Here is a 19,453-nt window from a genome sequence, read left to right as displayed (position 1 = left end):
TGGTCCGTCCACCACCAGGCGCAGCTCCCCGCCTCTCCGATTGAAGTGAATGGGAGCGCACCGCGCATGAGCGGCCACCGCTCCCATTCATTTCTATGGGGCCGACGGAAATAGCCGGCAGCTCCATAGAAATGAATGGAGGGTGGCTGCGCATGCGCAGTGCGCCCTCCTCCACTTTCTCCGCTCCGTTCTCCTTGTAGGTGCGGGTCCCACCGCTGGGACCCGCACCTATCAGACAATGGGGGCATATCCTAGCGATATGCCCCCATTGTCTAAGATTGGATAACCCCTTTAAGGGCTCATGCACACGACCATTGTTGTTTTGCGGTCCGTTTTTCACTGATCCGTTGTTCCGTATCTGAGTTTTTTTTCTCTCTGATTTAAGTCCTCTTTCGTTCCGTTATTGCACAAAACATATCCGTATGGTTTCCGTATTTGATCCGTTTTTTGCGGATCGTATACAGAAACAGTAACTTATTAATCACCAAACACATGAGCAATATGGGCTGGGCCTAGCATTTCTACAGTATGGATCCGCAAAATACGGATGAAATACGGAATGTGTTCCGTATTTTTTGCGGACCCATTGACTTGAATGAGGCTTCGGACCGTGATTTGCAGACAATAGTAGGACATGCACTACTTTTTTGCGGAATGGCCATGCGGACAAACGGAAATGGAATGCAGACGGAGTAGCTTCTGTATTTTCTGCAACCCCATTGAAGTGAATGGTTCCACATACGGTCCGTAAAAAAAAACAGAACGGAAGCGGAAAGAAAATACGTTCGTGTGCATGAGCCCTAAGAGTAGGTTTGGGTTCAGGACCCGAACTTGACCCTGAACCCCACTTTATTATTTTCCACTATAACATGGTGGTTATATGAGAAAATAATAGCATTCTTAAGCAGTGTCGGACTGGGGTACCTAGGGACCACCAGTAAAATTTATTTTGGGGGCCCACCATACAGATACATTCAAATATAATAAATAATCTAACAAGTTTTTTATATGAACATAGGCTGGTTGAGGTGCTGTACATTGAATATATGTATGTAGAGCAGTAAATCTACTGTGTTATGTGCCACTTGTGCAGGGGGTGGGAGACTAGGGGCCCACCGAGGGATTCCCCTGTACCCCTGTGGGCCAGTCCGAGCCTGTTCTTAAGACAGAATTCAAAACAATATGGCCATTGAGGGTTAAAAAAAAAAACAACTCACCTCATCCAGTTGATCGCGCTGCAGCAGCTTCTTCTACCTTCACTGAACAGATCCTGCCAAAGGACCTGCCATATGCGTGATGACGTTGCCACATGGTGAGCACGGTGACGTCATCACGCACATCACAAACTAAGCATTATAGTCAATGCAGCTAAACAGGAAAAGATGTAGCAGCATCCAATCAGGACTGGGATGGACGAGGCTGCAGTGGAGATGATGGCATCGGGGAGCTGGAGAGGGTGAGTCAGGCTACTTTCACCTCAGCGTTTTTCCTTTCCGTTATCAAGTTCCGTCATAGGATCTCAATACCGGAGGAAAACGCTTCAGTTTTGTCCCCATTCATTGTCAATGGGGACAAAACTGAAAGGAACAGAGTGCACCAGAATGCATTGCGTTCCGTTTGGTTGCGTCCCCATCACGGACAGAATAACGCTGCAAGCAGCATTTTTGAGTGCGTCCTGGGATGCTGAACAAGACGGATCCAGCATGAAACACAATGTAAGTCAATGGTGCCAGATCCGTTTTCTCGGACACAAAAGAAAATGGATCCAGCGCCCATTGACTTACAGGGGTTTTAGTGACGGATCCGTCTTGGCTATTTTAGAGATAATTCAACCGTATCCATTCATAACAGATACAGACGGTTGTATTATAACGGAAGCGTTTTTACTGATCCATGACGGATCCAGCAAAACCGCAGATGTGAAAGTAGCCTATTTGCGGTCCCCAGTGCACAAGCAACATCATTGCAGATTACGCAGACGGATCCAGACCTATTCAACTTAAATGGGGTCGTGATCAGTCCACGCTGGAGATCACAGCCTGAAATCAGATAAGACCCCCAATGTGCCCCTGATTAATTTAAGTGCCCCCCCACATGCGGCCATTGCCCCCTCCCATTGTCCACCATTGGCCCCAGATGCCCCCTGCTGCGATGTCCTCTGATGGCAGCGGCCATCAGCAGAGAGTGTCAGCTGTAACTTACAAATGACACTCTGCTGCTACGGCCAAAATCGGTGCTGGTCGATCTCGGCTGTTTAACCCCATAGATGCCACAGTCAGCAGCCTCCCGCGGCATCCATGGGGTTGAGAGGGAGGAACTCCCTCTCTCTTCCATCGGCCCGCCGCCGCTGCGATGGCAGCGGCCCGATGGTTGCCATGGCAAACAGACGCCTTACAAAGGCGTCTGGTTTGCCATGTACCTAAGTCTGATCAGACCCTGAGGGTCTGATCAGCCTTAGTGTAAGTGTAGCACTGACTGTACAGTACATTGCAATAGATGACTATTGCAATGCACTGTATAGCCATCAGGCCCACTGGATCTTCAAGATCCAGATGGGTCTTGATAAATTAAAAAAAAGTGTAAAAAAAAACAAAAAGTGAAAAAAAGTAAAAATAAATAAATAAAAATGTAAATAAAAAAAAAATACAAATTGTCTTTTCTCATATCCGTTTATTTATGTAATTAAAAAAAATTTTTTAAAAAAAATAAATAAAAAAAAACTACTACACGTAATCGGTATCACCGCGTCCGTACCGACCTGATCTATAAAACTATCACATTACTAATCCCGCGCGTTGAATACTGTAGAAATATAATGTAGAAAGAAATTATAGAATTTCTGTTTTTGTCACCTCATGGGTCCACAAATAAATAAATAACAAGTGATCAAAAAGACATATGTACCCCAAAATGATACCAATAAAAACTACAGCCTGTCATGCAAAAAACAAGCCCCCATACAGCTTCGTTGGGGAAAAAATAAAAAAGCTATGGACTTTAGTATATGGCGATGCAAAATATAATTTATTTTTAACACAAAAGTGATTTTATTGCTGAAAAAGAAGTAAAACATAAAAAAAGATATAAATTTGGTATTGTGAAAACCGTATCAACCCACGGAATAAAATTATCATATAATATTTACCACAAGAGGAACCCCATAAAAGATAAAAATAAAAAGCACTGACAGAATTGCCATTTTTGCCCACTTCACCTCCACAAAAAATTGTATAAAAAGTGATCAAAAAGACATATGTACCCCAAAGTGATACTAGTAAAAACTACAGCCCGTCCCGCAAAAAACAAGCCCCCACACAGCTACATTGGTGAAAAAAATACTAATTTCAGCAAATTACATGTTAGAAAATCCGAATGCCGCTCCTACCCTTCTGAATGCTGCCGTGACCCCAAACAGCAGTTTTTTTTGACCACGTACGAGGTATTGGCGTATTCTGGAGAAAATGCCTAACAAATTTTGGGGTGCATTTTTGCATGTTACTTCTTGGGAAAATAAAAAATTTGGGGCTAAAGCAACTTTATACTTGAAATAAAAGTTAATTTTTCATTTTCACAACCACTTGTTTCTAAATTCTGTGAAACGCTTGTTGGGTCAAAGCATTCACTTCATCACTAGATTTTTTCTTTGAGAGGGGTAGTTTCCAAAATGGGGTCACTTTGGGGTTTTCGTTCTAGGGTTATCTCGGGGTCTCTTCAAATGTGACATGGCACCTGAAAACTATTCCAGCAGAATCTGCCCTCCGTTCACAATATGACGCTCCTTTCCCTCTGCACTCCACCGTGTGCCCAGAAAGCAGTTTACGACCACATGTGGGTGTTTCTGTAAACTGCAGAATCAGGGTAATAAATATTGAAGTTTCTTTGACTGTTAACCCTTGCTGTGTTACAGGAAAATTGGATTTAAATGGATAATCTGCCCAAAAAAAATTTAATTCAAAGATTTCCCCTCTATTTTGCTTTAATTGTTGTGCTTTAACACCTAAAGGGTTAATAAAGTTCGTAAAATCAGTTTTTACTAACTTGAGGGGTGTAGTTTATAAAATGTGGTCATTTATGGGTGGTTTCTACTATGTAAGCCCTACAAAGTGACTTCATAACTGAAATGGTCCTTAAAAAAGTGGGTTTTGGAAATTTTCTTAACATTTTTTAAATGTGCTTCTAAGCCTTCTAAGGTCCCCAAAAAATAAAATGACATTTACAAAACGATGCCAACAAAAAGTAGACATATGGGGAATGTAAAGTGATAACTATTTTATGAAGTATCACTACACTATCCGTCTTAAAAGCAAAAAAAAAATAATTTTTGAAAATAGCGAATTTTTCCCAAATTTGTGCAAATATTGGATTTTTTTATGTATAAAGGTAAAACGTATTAACTCAAATTCACAACTAAATACATGAAGTACGATGTGTCACGAAATAACAATCTCAGAATGGCTTGGTAAAAGCGTTCCAAAGTTATTACCACATAAAGTGACACGTCAGATTTGAAAAATGGGGCTTCGGCATTTGGTCCAAACTGGCTGTCGCTTGAAGGGGTTAAAAAAACATGTGATTATTTATTTTGGATATTTGAATGAATCAAAGTTGTCTAAAATCTATTTATTTTTATAAATTTTTTGGGTTAAAGGGGCAGAGGCCTATTGTACATTCAGCATTAGGCCTCATGCACACGACCGTTGTGTGCATCCGCGTCTGTTCCATCATTTTTCACAGTTTAGCGGAGGTCCCATTCATTTCTATGGAGCTGTGAAAAAAAACTGATAGTCCTCCGCTTCTTCTCCGCGTCCGTGATCCATGATTCCAGTCCGTCAAAAAAATATAACCTGTCTTATTCTTGTCAGTGGAAAACGGTGGACGGACCCATTCAAGTCAATGGGTTCGTCCAAAAAAACTGATGCACAACTGGTATTTCATCCGTTTCCGCGTCAGTTTTTTTCTACAAGACCTTGGTACAATAAAATTACACTTTTCATTACCCTTCCTTTTTTTCCCCCTGTCAGACAAAAAAAAAAGGAAGACACAAGGAAACACAACTGAAGCAAAATCGGACACGGACCACTGAAGCCAAATCACTGACAGTGAAAAAACACTGTCGTGTGCATGAGGCCTTAAGGCCTCTTTCACACAACCGTATGGCTTCTTCAGTGTTTTGCGGTCCGTTTTTCACGGATCCGTTGTTCCGTTTTTTTGTTTCCTTTGTGTTTCCATTTCTGTTCCGTTTTTCCGTTCCGTTTTTCCGTATGGCATATACAGTATACAGTAATTGCATAGAAAAAATTTGGCTGGGCATAACATTTTCAATAGATGGTTCCGCAAAAACGGAACGGATACGGAAGACATAAGGATGCATTTCCGTATGTGTTTTTTTTTTTTTTTTTGCGGACCCATTGACTTAAGGCTCCATTCACACGTCCGCAAAATGTGTCCGCATCCTTTCCGCAATTTTGCGGAAAGGGTGCGGACCCATTTATTCTCTATGGGGACGGAATGTGCTGTCCGCATCCACATTTGCGGATCCGCACTTCCGCATCCATGCTTCCGTTTCCGCAAAAAAATAGAACATGTCCTATTCTTGTCCGCAATTGCGGACAAGAACAGGCATATTCTATTATGTCGGCAATGTGCGGTCCGCAAAATGCGGAGCGCACATTGCCGCTTTCCGTGTTTTGCGGATCCGTGACTCCGTGTATCCGCAAAACACATTGCGGACGTGTGAATGGAGCCTAAATGGAGCCACGGAACGTGATTTGCGGGCAATAATAGGACATGTTCTATCTTTCAACGGAACAGAAAAACGGAAATACGGAAACGTAATGCATACGGAGTACATTCCGTTTTTTTTTCGGACCAATTTAAATGAATGGTTCCGAATAAGGACCGTATACGGAACGCAAAAAAAACGGTAGTGTGAAAGAGGCCTAATTGAGCACAATCTCGCTCCGGCTCTATAAAGAATTTAGTTCCATACGGGGTTAATTAGAGATCCTTATTCCCACTGAATATAGTAACTGAGATGACAAATGATCTGCTTGTAATACCGGTTATTTGTACCGTACCCACCCGCATTCGCACGCGTTACTTGGTAGACGCACAGTCTGCAGGGTGAGCGGATCCATGTCCGCAATCAGGCCGGCTTCCTGATTGAGATAAACATTTGAATACAAAGGGATCAAACTAAAGAGCATTTAAGTTCTTATTAAGTTGCCGTCCCCTGTAATCCGCCCACGGGGGGCTAGGGTAAACACATTTAATTGGCCCCTTTTTTCTGCACAGGAAATAATTAAGGATGCTGACGATGTACACATTATTGGACCGAGGGCTGCTATTAATACACATATTCAGTCCAAGGTTGAATGTTGAGTTTGCGATAAATATTTGGGTTACTATCAATAAACATTGCAGGGAATTGTATCAATTATTAACAAATTCTTTTCTATTTCTTGGCTGCTTCTTTCCGAAAACAGCGCCACTGCAAGCAGCGTTTTTCTGTCCGTGATGTGGTGCGGAGCAAGACGGATCCGTCCTGACACACAATGTAAGTCAATGGGGACAGATCCGTTTTCTTTGACACAATAGAAAACGGATCCGTCCCCCATTGACTTTCAATGGTGTCCAAGACGGATCCGTCATGGCTATAGAAGACATAACACAACCGGATCCGCTCATGACGGATGCATGCGGTTGTATTATTGTAACGAAAACGTTTTTGCAGATCCGTCACGGATCCGCAAAAAACGCTGGCGTGAAAGTAGCCGTCGTCTGCTGCATGCGCGCTAGAGCTGACTACATATCATTGTTCTAGTATCTAAGATTGCCCTCAGGGGATCGCCGGTTTGCCAGCGAAAAACATGTCGGGAGGCAGGGTGTATGTTTGTGTTTTTTTAGGCCCTTTTTCCCACGGATCCGCAATACACGGGCGCCGTTCCATGGACATTCCACATCACGGATGCGGACCCATTCGCTTCAATGGGTCCGCAAATCCAGAGATGCGGAATGGTGTGGAACGGAACCCTACGGAAGCACTACAGAGTGCTTCCGTGGGGTTTCGTCCCGTACTTCCGTTCCGCAAAAAGACAGAGCATGTCCTATCTTTTTGCAGAACGGCCGGATCGCGGACCCATTCGAGTGAATAGGTCCGCGATCTGCTGCGGCTGCCCCACGGACTGTGCTCGTGCATTGCGGCCTGCATTTTGCGGGCCGCAGCACGACCACGGGGCGCACACACCCGTGGGAAAGAGGCCTTAAGAGCAGTAAGAAAAGCAGAAGCTTCCCTCCTAAGAACTAACAATAGGGCAATCTTAGATCCCTGAACAATGATACGTGGTCAGCTTTGGCGCGCATGCAGCAGGCTACCTTGTTACTTCAGCAGCGTGATGCTGGGAATAGATACAAACTGGTATCACTTTATTCCTTATTCATTGAAAAGAACGTAGGGAATCATTTCTGCTGACTGCTGCGATTTTTAAATCGTCTCACAGTTTATGATATTTAGGAGGCTCATTTACGATTTAAACTACTAAAGCACGCGTAAAGGAGCGTTCTACAGTCAGATCACCAGGCACAATGTATTACTTATATTGCATCATAGCGCTATTCACTTTCATCTAGCTGATCTGCAATGCCACAAACAAACTATACATAGGTGTGCCGCTGTTTGTGGTGCCTTTTTTATTAAATTTTTCAAATCCTGTACAATCCCTTTGAAAGGCATCTGTCAGCAGTTTTGTCCCTATGACACTGGCTGACCTGTTGCATGTGCGTTTGGCAGCTGAAGGTATCCGTGTTGGTCCCATGTTCATAAGTGCCCGCATTGCTGAGAATGATGTTTTAATATATGCAAATGAGCCTCTAGGAGCAACAGGGGCGTTGCCATTACACCTAGAGGCTCTGCTCTCTCTGCAACTGCCATGCCCTCTGCCCTTTGATTGGCAGGGCCGATGTGATGATGTTTACACTGCCTGGCCCTGTCAATCAAAGTGCATATGCAGCGCGCCGCCCCCTGGGGTCCTAATCATGACCCGAGTACCCAGGTGTAGGAGTGGTCGAGTGGTATAGGGTGGCCTAAAATGTCCCTTTATGTTGAGTGCGAGTGTCACGGTGCTCCTACCTGGATACAGCTGGAACCCCAGGCGTTGGCTCTCAAGCAGACAAATAGGGGGTAGTAAGAGAGGGATGAAAGAAGTAACTTGAGTCCAGACCTGGTATGAAGTTCAATAGGAGCTTTACTTGAATAAACGGTCATCAAAAACTGTCTTCAAATTTTGTATTGTCCCAGCAGGCTTTAGCATTAAACTCTGGCAGGCAAACTTGTCTCTGCTACATCTGTTGCTCTCTTACTCTGCTGTACTGACAGGCTTGCTGTATAACTTAGCTTCTTCTTTATGCTTCTCTCTTTGCAGTCTGTCTCTTAATTAGGCCAGGAAAATCTCCTCCTGGCTCCTGAGGCTCCAAACTGTGGCCTCCATATGCAGGGCATGTCCAGCAGAGACGTGTCCAGCACTTGCTTCCTTCCCCTAGCTGGGGGTTAGCTAGACTAAATTTTGACCCCCCCCCCCCCCTTCCTGCAGGAAGTGGGACTCACCCACTCCTCCACAGAGGGGGGTTAGAATGGAATGGAAAGCTCCATTCTATGTACCTGTAGCTCTGCCGTATTTGCTGCCACCTGCTGTTGAACCAGGCACATTACACGTGAACATAAACAGTTACAAAATAGGAAATGCATAGTGTTTGGACCTGAAATAAATACACATGATGTTATGAGGTTAACCAGTAAAGACAGTAGCGGGGTGCAGAAGTGGTAATGCCACTCTCGGGCGTTACACATAGGGCACGGCAGTTGCAGAGAGAGCAGAGCCTCTAGGTATAACGGCAACGCTCCTAGAGGCTCATTTACGTATATTAAAACTTCATTTTTCTCAGCAATGTGGGCACATATGAACAAGGGACCAACACAGATGCCTTCAGCTGCCAAGTGCACATGTAACAGGTCAGCCAGTGTCATAGGTACAAAACTGCTGACAGATGCCCTTTAAATAGGAACTGTGACCTCTCCTCTGACATGTCTGTTTTAATAACTACTTGCATCCCCCTTGTAATGGCAATTCTGGAGCATCTCTTCTAATGACACTATGGTGTGTCATTCCTCTATTATGCCAGCTAGAAATTATGAATTAATTACTAGCAGCTTACAATGAAAGTCCAGATGAGTGTTACTAGTTAAGGGTGTAGTCTGACACTGGCAGCAGTTATTGGATAGTATCAGACTGTGCCGGGACACACACCCAACTGGTAACCCCCATCTGGACCTTCATTGCAAACTACTAGTAATTCATAACTTCTAGCAGGGATAATAGAGGAATTGTACAACATAGGGTTATAAGAAAATATGCTACAGAATTGTTATTACTTGTGGGATGTAAGTAGTTACTTAAGCAGACATGTCAGGAGACAGGAGAAAAAACAGGTTCTCTTTAAAGGAGAAGTTTAGACACAAATGAGATGTCATGAATATTTGAAGATAGGTTGGATGGGTTTGAGCAGAGGTGTATAAAGTAGTCAGTTGCCTAGGGAACCATTGAGGAAGGGAGGTATTCTGCCACCAATGTATGTGAGATAAGTCTCTGATGAGTGTGAGTGGCAATCTCTTGTACAAGCAATGGAAGATAGCAAACTATAATCTTTCGCCTTGCGACACCAGTTGCATGTAGAATTCCAGTAAGGGAGATGCAGTGGATATGCCTTTAGTTAATTTATTGAACCTATAATAGAGGGAAAAGGAAAATATTATCTTCAGCTGTGTGATGCATGTCTGGCAAACAGGAAAAGACTGCAGGACACAGGAAGTGAGCTCACAGGAGAGGAGGAGTTACAGAATGAATAACAGAAATACAGCATGGATAACTTACATAAGCCAAATATAACAATGGGCACTAGATGGAAGCAAAATACATGAAGCATATTGGATTACACAGAACACAATAATAAATTCTAGTTCAGAAGCCATAGCTGAGACAGCACAGGTGGTGCAATTATAGGGTTCAAAAATCTCTTATTACAACTATCTGAAGGCTGTGTCCAAACTGCTGTAGGTGTCGGGTTCCATTGATCATGTCTCTTTAGTACACTGGTGAAGGAACGGTTTTAGTCATATATCAGTTTAATAAATTATAGTACGGCTAGAAGGAACCAGGTGAGGTGTTTTCTGGTACTTCCATTTTGAGTACCAAGACAACTTATCCTCCACAGCCTACATTTCATAAAAATTGTAAGGACATTTTAAGCCTCACCCCTGCTCAACTTGTGATCGATCCAACTTGGGAATGTGGAAATAGAGCAGCAAGCTTTTGTTTTTCCTGCAGCACATGATTCCTAAAATCAGTGAGCTGCTCATGTAATCCTCAAGCAAACCGGGTCCTCCACAGAGACCTTCTTCTTAGCCCACCTACTCTTTTGGCTGATTTATGGAACTAAATCTTGTCGTGATACTTCATAGTGTTTACTGACTACTTCGTTTTTGTATTATGTCAAGGTAGCTTGCACTTGTATGGTTACCTGCAGATTTTGCTAGACATTGGATCGAATCCAAGACTCCACCACGCCCATCCACAGTTCTTTATGACAGTTGGGAGATACATATCTCATGATAAATGGTCATCTCGGAGAAATCACTTGTCTTATGTGAAATTAGTTTTTTTTTTCTTGTGACTTCTCAAGCATGTCCTCCTTATCTTGTGTCCATTTGCAACAGTGGTAGGAAGGCTCTACATCCCTACAGGCCCCCGTCTTTGTAACTTCAAAGCTCAGTGTGTCCCATGGCACACCCCTTAGAACATTCCCAGCACGGATGTGATAGTGCTTTGAAATAAAGCCATGTGAATTCCCATAGTGTTAAAAGGCACAGAAACAGCTCCACAATACTGATCTTCGTCCGCTGCTCTAGAACATAAGGTCCTGTGAATTAACATATGTTTTTTATTTTTTTTTTGCAAATATTTTCTTTGAACTTTTTAAGATGTGCATGTGTACCAAAATGTAGAATAAAAGGAGACATGTTAGACATTTATGGCATATTCCAGCTTACTTACTGTAGCTGTTTACAAAGCTTATATTTTGCAGAGTTCATATGGACGTCAATAGGGTCCTACTGTATTACTGTATGCTTCTGGTGTCCACACAAAAGCAAAGACAGACTTTTTTTTGGATACTTTATGAAGATTGCACCCTGCTCCATCAGAGATATTATCTCCTAGAATAGGGAGGCAGGTGTCATGGCGCAGTGTGGTAAATACACTCCACACTGAACACAGAAGGAAAGGGAAAAGGTATTAGGCCTGGAACACCTAGTGAGTCCCTACACCAAACTCTGACTGCTATCAGTATGAACAGACCTTGATGGTAGGAATGTTCATACGCAGGAACCTAAGCCCAATCTCACCCTAACAGGGCCCTGCAGATAGTGTCAGGACACGGATGGCTTATTCCTCCTCAGATAAAGGAATAGGAGACCCCCCCCAAGCCTAATATCAGGAGGTATGGGAAAGAAACAAACAACAAAGAAGATACACTTAACTTCCAGAAGTATGCGGATGAGCAGAAACCTCAGAGAGAACCAACACCAGGAGTTCCACAAACAAGGAGCTATCAACCGCATAGCCTGATGGGTGAGACCAGACTAAATAGAGGAAAAGGAATGACCACTTAAGCTACACCTGAGGAGTCATCCCCAGCAAAGAAAAGTGAAACTAAAAGAGACTGCAGCCAGTCTCTTAGATCTTCTAGTCCCTGTAACGGATGGGACCGTGACAACAGGTTGCATGGCTGCAGTTTAGCACTAAGGTTTTACTGGTCTTGTAGTATTCTGGGTGCTGGGTGTCTTACCTGTAGTCCCTCACCTCACAGCAGTGTCTTTAGTGCTGCATACAGCTGGTCACTTTGCTGTCTCGAGGATTTGCTTGAGGAAAATTGTTGATTGTTCTCTCTGGGGAATCTTTTTAGGAGCAGGAGCTCTGTAGTGTGCTTCCTTTCTCCTTTATGTCCTTCTCCTTCTGCCAGGAAGCAGGACCAGCCCACTCCTACCAAGTGGGGATTAACAGGGTGGTTAGCTGTGTTCCTTGTTAACCCTTGCCATCTATATCCTTACTGGAACAAATAGCCAGAAACCTACACAATACTTAACTAAGGTTTGGGATACTACACATGTGCTGCTCAGGATACGTCAACTGGGTGGGTCCAAGAGGTCCAAGAGGCATGACCCCAAGGAAATACCCCAAAAGATGGTAAACTCCTAAATCATTGCTTGAATCCTTGGTATGCTGCTCAGGTGATACCAAGACAGCAAGGATATACACATAAGGAGTGCTGAGGGAGCACCTGCTCCCGAACCCTGGTTTTATGGTTGAGAATATTTTTCAGGAACATAAGGAACTTAGGTAATGGTGCTTCAACATCAGCATCATGTAAAAGGACCTCAAAAGGGTTGTCCCATCAAGACAACTTATCTTCTTTCCACAGTGTCTGATCGGTTGCGGTCCGACTGCTGGTTCCCCTGCCTTTCCCGTGAACAGGGACCTGTTCACACACGCTTTCACTCCATTTAGCTCTGTCGAGCTGCCAGACATAGCAAAGTGCTTCTACTCGGCCTCTGTATCTCCAGCAGTCCCATAGAGTTGAATGGAGCAGCATGCTTGTCTGTCGCTCCATTCAAATGGGGAGCACGGGCCCCTGTCCTCATAATCGTCTGAGGCCCCAGAAGATCAGACACTTATCCCCTATCCTGTAGATAGCGGGTAAGTTGTCTTCATGGGTCAACCTTTAATAGTGCTGGAAACTAAAGCCAGCACCTTGGGCCTCTAAAAATGGTGGTCCAATCAGTATCAGACTGGGGTGCCCTGGGCCTACCAGTAAAATTAATTCTGTGGGCCCAGTGTACAGCTACTTGCAAATATTATCTGTTCACACAGTGTCGGCCGGCAGCAAGATAATAAAGATGTTATGGGTTCCTTGCAAGCAATGACTTCGAGAAGGCAGGTTCTTGGGGAAAGAGGATGCTGGCTGACCTACCCCTGTGCCTAGTGGTCATCACCAATACCCAATTATCTATAATGATAAAACTGGGTAGTCTCCTAAATAATCTGCCCTTTTTTTTTATATGGATGCATAGACTGGCTAAGACGATGTAAGTTTCTTAATTGTATGTAGTACGGTCTATTGTGCCATGTGCAAGGGGTGTGGGACTGGATGTCTGCTGTTGCTCAGGGGCCCACTGGAGGATTCACCTGTTCCCATGTGGGCCTGTCCGAGCCTGCATCCAATAGCTGCCTGGTGTGAAATACTTTTTAATTGTATAATATAGTGTGGGTTCAGCATGCATGTGGAACCTGCATTCCCAGAATTTAATGGAGGTCATTGTGGCACCAAAAGAGGTATAATACAGTTTGGGCTGGGCATGCATGTGAAACCTGCATTCCCTGAATTTAATGGAGGCCAGTAAATTCATTGTGGCACCAAAGAGGTATAATACAGTGTGAGCTTGGCATGCAAGTGGAACCTGCATGCCCGGAATTTAATGGAGGCCGGTATGGCACCAATAGAGTTTGTATTTGGTGTAGGTTCCTGTCCTTAAGAGATCACCTTGTCGTTGGCGGACAGGCACAAATCATTTTGTACAAAATGTATTAGCCAAGAATCTCACATTTATAACGTAGCAGCAGTACATTTTCTATAGTGAGTACGGTGCGATTGTATTTACTTTATTATTTGTGTTTGCAGAGTGCTGCTGCATTGTGTTTCTTTTTGCTTTTGTGCTTCCAGCCATGGCGACGTGCACCTGCGCTCTGGTATGTGCTGACTGACCCTCCACTTTATTCTTTCCATACTTTTTCATTGCTTTTCTGTCTAAATCTAGGGACAAAAAGGAGCTGATTATAGGGGAAGAAAACCATATCCTCTTCATCATAAACGCGAGGAATGACGGAGAAGGCGCCTACGAGGCCGAGCTCCAAGTCAACATCCCAGCAGAAGCCGACTACGTGGGCATTGAGCGCAGCACGGAGGTAAATGCAGCGATACATTGACCACGTGACCCGCGGAGGACTGAATGAATCATTGCTTCTGTAGGATGAAAGCAAATGGTCGCCAGCGAGAGCCTTAAAATACACAGGGCAGACATCTGGCAGCGAAGGATGCTGAATCTAAAACATCATATCCTATGCTTTCAAGATAACGCTCCTCGTCAGCCATATCCTGTTCACTGCGAAAACATAGGATATTGTAGTTTACCAAGAGGATATTTTTCGGGTGTGTCCCATTAGACTGTTCTGTTTGAGTCAATGAGAATTCGTGGATTTATCAGCAGTGTTATTCCACTTTTTTCCTTGTAGCCATCAAAAACTAGATCCAGAAAGGTTAAGATTGCCATGAATTGTGAAAAAAAGTAAAAAAAAAAAATCCTATTTTTTTAAATTTGGTCTTTGATCCCAGCAATCATCTGTCATCTGTGGAGGAGTAAGTGTTCAGTTTCCCTGCAGCGCCACCACAGGCGAAATGAAGGATTACACAGTTCCCTTTGATTCTGTCATACACGGATGCGCTGTGTCCTCCAGAGCAAGAGGCGCCTTTTTGTAGCCACTGAGACATTATCGTCTGAAGTTACAATCACAGAGCCTAGGCGCAGTGTTGTCATGGAAACCATGTGTCACCAAATAAGTGCCCCCACATATACACACAGCTACTAGATCTCCATGGCACAAAAATCAAAACGTTGTAAAAAAAATCTCTCAGTTGTGCAGCCTTAGGCTTTGGGCCTATATGTTAAAAAATTTGACATCAGCACAGATAAAAGATAAAATCACATTTTTATGGTATTGCTATTCTTTTTTCTTCTTCGTTTCTACAATATTCTGATCTTCACCTACTATTTATTATTTCTAAAGGGTCTGCGACAGCTTAATTGCGAATACAAGATGGAAAATGAATCCCGAATGGTCGTGTGCGACCTTGGAAACCCCATGGTTGCTGGAACTAATGTAAGTAACTTCCGAAAAGATGTGGGTGCCATGTGGCTTTTAGACATATAGGGGATCATTTATCAAACTGGTGTAAAGTAGAACTGGCTTAGTTGCCCAAAGCAACCAATCAGATTCCTCCTTTCATTTTGGACAGCTCCTTTGGAAAATGAAAGGAAGAATCTTATTGGTTGCTATGGGCAACTCAGCCAGTTCTACTTTACATCAGTTTGATAAATGACCCTAATAAAGTACATTATTATCAGCTATTAATGTGCAGGCGGCCATTTTGTGGGTTCAAAAATATTCTCTATCCCCTAATTGTATAAAAGAAAAAAGGCAGCTGTCTGTATCAACCAATCAAATGACAATTTTTCAGTGCAGATTAGACAAAAAGCAGTCGTCTAATAGAGAAATGGAAGACATGTTGGATTCACACTGTCTAGGGACATTTTTTTGTTTTTTTTGGGCTTTTTGCATGGTGTTTTCTTCCTTTTGTGTGGTTTTAATGAGCTCAATGGCATTTTTATCAATCATGCGGAAGGTATGTCATTTTTGGGCACAGAGTTTTCACTGTACCTTTAACCCCTTAACAACCACCGCTGTTTTTATAGCGGTCATTAATGGGCTTTATTGTAGGCCGCAGATTTTTTTATGGCATCCTAGAATAAGAGCTGCATGGGTCTCCTGTGCAGTGGGGAGCAGGAGCTGGGCTCTAATAGTCCAGGTTGGCAGAAGCACTGAACTGGGCTGTTTAACCCTTTAGATGCTGCGGTCAATAGCGACCTTGGCATCTAAGTGGTTTAGAGGGAAGGGGCTCCCTCTCTCAAGCATCCGTACCCCAAAAATTAGATCACGGGATGCCGATGTCTGTACACTGCAGCTAGGTCCTAATGAAGGCCCCAAGGCCTGCCTGCAGTGTATGCCTCTTAGGCCTATTGCACACGACCGTATGGCTTTTTCAGTGTTTTGCGGTCCGTTTTTCATGGATTCGTTGACCCGTTTTTTGTTTCCGTTGTGTTTCCGTTTCTGTTCCGTTTTTCCGTTCTGTTTTTCCGTATGGCATAATACAGTATACAGTAATTACATAGAAAAAATTGGGCTGGGCATAACATTTTCAATAGATGGTTCGGCAAAAAACGGAACGGATACGGAAGACATACGGATGCATTTCCGTATGTGTTCCGTTTTTTTTGCGGACCCATTGACTTGAATGGAGCCACGGAACGTGATTTGCGGGCAATAATAGGACATGTTCTATGTTAACACGGGACGGAAAAACGGAAATATGGAAACTGAATTCATACAGAGTACATTCAGTTTTTTTTGCGGAACCATTGAAATGAATGATTCCGTATACGGACCGCATACGGAACGCAAAAAACGGCCAGTAAGGGTCCATTCACATGTCCGTAAGTGTTTTGCGGATCCGCAAATTACGGATCCGCAAAACACGGACACCTGCAATGTGCAATCCGCAATTTGCGGATCCGCACATCACAGACACTATAATAGAAAATGCCTTTTCTGGTCCGCAATTGCGGACAAGAATAGGACATGTTCTATTTTTTCCAGGAACAAAATTGCGGATCCCGAAAAAACGGATCCCGAAAAAACTGATGCGGATCCCGAAAAAACTGATGCGGATCCAGGAAATGTGGATTTGCATCCGTTCCAGCCCCATTGAAAGTGAATGGGTCCGCAAATTGCGGAATGAATGCGGACCCAAATTGTGGATGTGTGAATGGACCCAAAACGGGGAAAAAAAATGATCGTGTGCAGGAGGCCTTAGGCTGTGCCTCTGATAGTGCCTTTCAGTATCCCACATCCAGTATATAGTACACTGTACTACATAAGTAGTACAGTGTACTGTGTGAGCGATCAAAGGGTCGTAAGTCAGAGTCGCCTTGTGGGACTAATTGGTGAAAAAAAAGAAAGAAAAAAGTTAAATAAAATGTTATTTGAAAAAAAAAATCTCCTCTGTAAAAAAGAACAAACCCTTCCACGCATTTATCCTGCATGGTGAACGAAAAAAAAAAATGCTGTTTTTTGTGTATTCGCCGGCAAAAAAAAAGGAATAAAAAGCAATCAAAAAGTGTTATGTACTCCAAAATGGCACCAATGAAGTTTACAAGTCGGCTTGCATCAAGCCCTCACACAGCTCTGTAGAACAAAAAATAAAAAAAGTTATGGATCTTAGGATGCAGTGATGCAAAAACATTTTATTTTTATTTTTTAAATAGGTTTTTTTGTGCAAAAGTAGTAAAACAAAAACTATATGTATTTGGTATCACTGTAATCGTACTGACCCAGAGAATAAAGTTGTCATGGACACTCTGTCATTTACGCCGCATTATTGAAAAATGTACAATTCAAAAGATCAATGGTGGTATTGATATTTTTTCCCGTCCCTCCCAAAAAAAAATTACTAAAAGTTATACAGTAGGTTGTGTGTACCCCAAAAACATTAAAACTAGAACTTGTCCTGCAAAAAACAAGCCCTCATACGGCTATCAAAAAGTTATAGCTCTTGGAAGGCGAAGATGAAAAAATAAAAAAAAATTGCTTGGTCACTAAGGCCCCAAATACATTCTGGGGGTAAGGGGATAAAATGCCCAGTATAAAACACAAACTAGAAAATGGGGAAAAAACCTAAGGCTGGATCCATGTTAAAGCCAAAAGGAAGGAAAGAAAAAGTGGACATTTTTATGCTTCTTATTTTATAGATCGACTCCTTATTTTCTTTTCTTCTTGTCTTCTTTTCATTGCTCCAAAGTATCTAATATGAAAAAAAAAAGCAACTTTGCATAAAGTCTTATGTGCTCGAGTCTCCAGCTCTCATGCAGACCTAGATGTCTCCATAGTAACAGACAACAAACAAACCCTACGTAGTCTGATCCCGCAGCCATACCATCTTCTATCTGTCCGCTTCTTCTTACAAACATAAATTAGTTTTTCAGAAAATAGAAATCCAGCCTAAGGGTATATGTTCACACACACGTCTGAAATTTTTACCAGCGGCCATGTTGTTTCTGCCTCCCATTCATTTCAGTGGGAAGCGGTGGCTTAAATCTGCGGTTGCGCTGAGAAGGAGCATAGCCTTTCTACACATGCCCGCGATCCTCAGTGAATGGGAAGCAGAAACCACGCGGCTGCTGGTGGGATTTTGGCTGATTTCCGTGAACGGTTCCTAATTCATATCAAGGCATTGTGGATATTTCTGACAGGACAGCGTGGCTCGTGATGCCACTTATGATATAAAAATCCTGACCTTACAGGTTTCTGGTCTGTTTTTAGCTCTCGCTTGGTATCCGATTTGTGGTCCAGAGGTTGGAAAGCGCCGACAGCATCAAATTTGATCTTTTTGTAAAAAGGTAAGCCTGTTCATTCTTCATCACATACTAAGCTAAAAGCACCAGAATTCTCCCATAATTTGCACAAAAATTCAACAAAGGAGACTGGTATAGCGGGAAAATGGTGCAGCTTAACATGCACACAGAGGGGGTCATTTATTATGTGAAGGACGCCAATTTTTGGCGTACTTTTGTTGCAGATTTAGCCGCAAAGCGGATTTGCGGTCGAATCTGTGACTTTTCCCCACTCGTGACGCTTTTCCGACCTGGCGGAAAAAGAGGGAGAGGCGTGGGCAGGGGAGAGGGTGAGGAGAGGGGAGCCAGCCTGCCCCTTTCATTTACCATTTTCTATGGCAGTTCATGGCAAGTGAGCTGGCTTAGTTTAAACTATCTCCCACGGCCGGCGGAACAAAGCGCCAAAGTTATGTAAAGGCCTGCGCCTCTACTTATCTTGGGTGCATCCGCCGCCAGCGCAGGGGTACTAAGATCAGCGTATACATCGCCGGTCTTTATAAATGACCCCAAGAGTGCACTAAAATTGTAACAAAATTTGTGCAAAATTTTTGATTCAAAATAAGGCAATCAGCAGGCCGTGTAAAGGAGGATAAAAATGTCTAAAGATACACCAAATTTGATAAATTTGACATCTTTAGGCCTCATACACACGACCGTTGTGTGCATCCGTGGCCGTTGTGCCGTTTTCCATTTTTTTTCGCGGACCCATTGATTTTCAATGGGTCCGTGGAAAAATCGGAAAATGCACCATTTTGCAGCCGCATCCGTGATCCGTGTTTCCTGTCCGTCAAAAAAATATGACCTGTCCTATTTTTTTGACGGACAACGGTTCACGGACCCATTCAAGTCAATGGGTCCGTGAAAGAACACGGATGCACACAAGATTGGCATCCGCGTCCGTGATCCGTGGCCGTAGGTTACTTTCATACAGACGGATCCGAAGATCCGTCTGCATAAAAGCTTTTTCAGAGATGAGTTTTCACTTCGTGAAAACTCATATCCGACAGTATATTCAAACACAGAGGCGTTCCTATAGTGATGGGGACGCTTCTAGTTAGAATA

At 43.3% G+C, this 19,453-nt stretch overlaps 1 protein-coding gene across 2 annotated transcripts in view; it reads left to right on the top strand.

Moving 5' to 3' along the window:
- Nucleotides 1-19,453, top strand: part of ITGA8 (integrin subunit alpha 8) — a 167,424-nt gene that overhangs the window by 99,375 nt on the left and 48,596 nt on the right. For both annotated transcript variants that reach the window (XM_040434555.1, XM_040434556.1), the window contains exons 20-22: nucleotides 13,925-14,072; nucleotides 14,952-15,044; nucleotides 18,321-18,397. In XM_040434555.1, the coding sequence (XP_040290489.1) occupies nucleotides 13,925-14,072; nucleotides 14,952-15,044; nucleotides 18,321-18,397 (318 nt within the window). The remainder of the gene's footprint in view (nucleotides 1-13,924; nucleotides 14,073-14,951; nucleotides 15,045-18,320; nucleotides 18,398-19,453) is intronic.

Source organism: Bufo bufo, chromosome 5 (genome assembly GCF_905171765.1).
Source record: "Bufo bufo chromosome 5, aBufBuf1.1, whole genome shotgun sequence".
NCBI classification, from domain to species: Eukaryota; Metazoa; Chordata; class Amphibia; order Anura; family Bufonidae; genus Bufo; species Bufo bufo.
The sequence above is the reverse complement of the archived record's forward strand: the minus strand, read 5'-3'. Positions and strand labels throughout refer to the sequence as shown.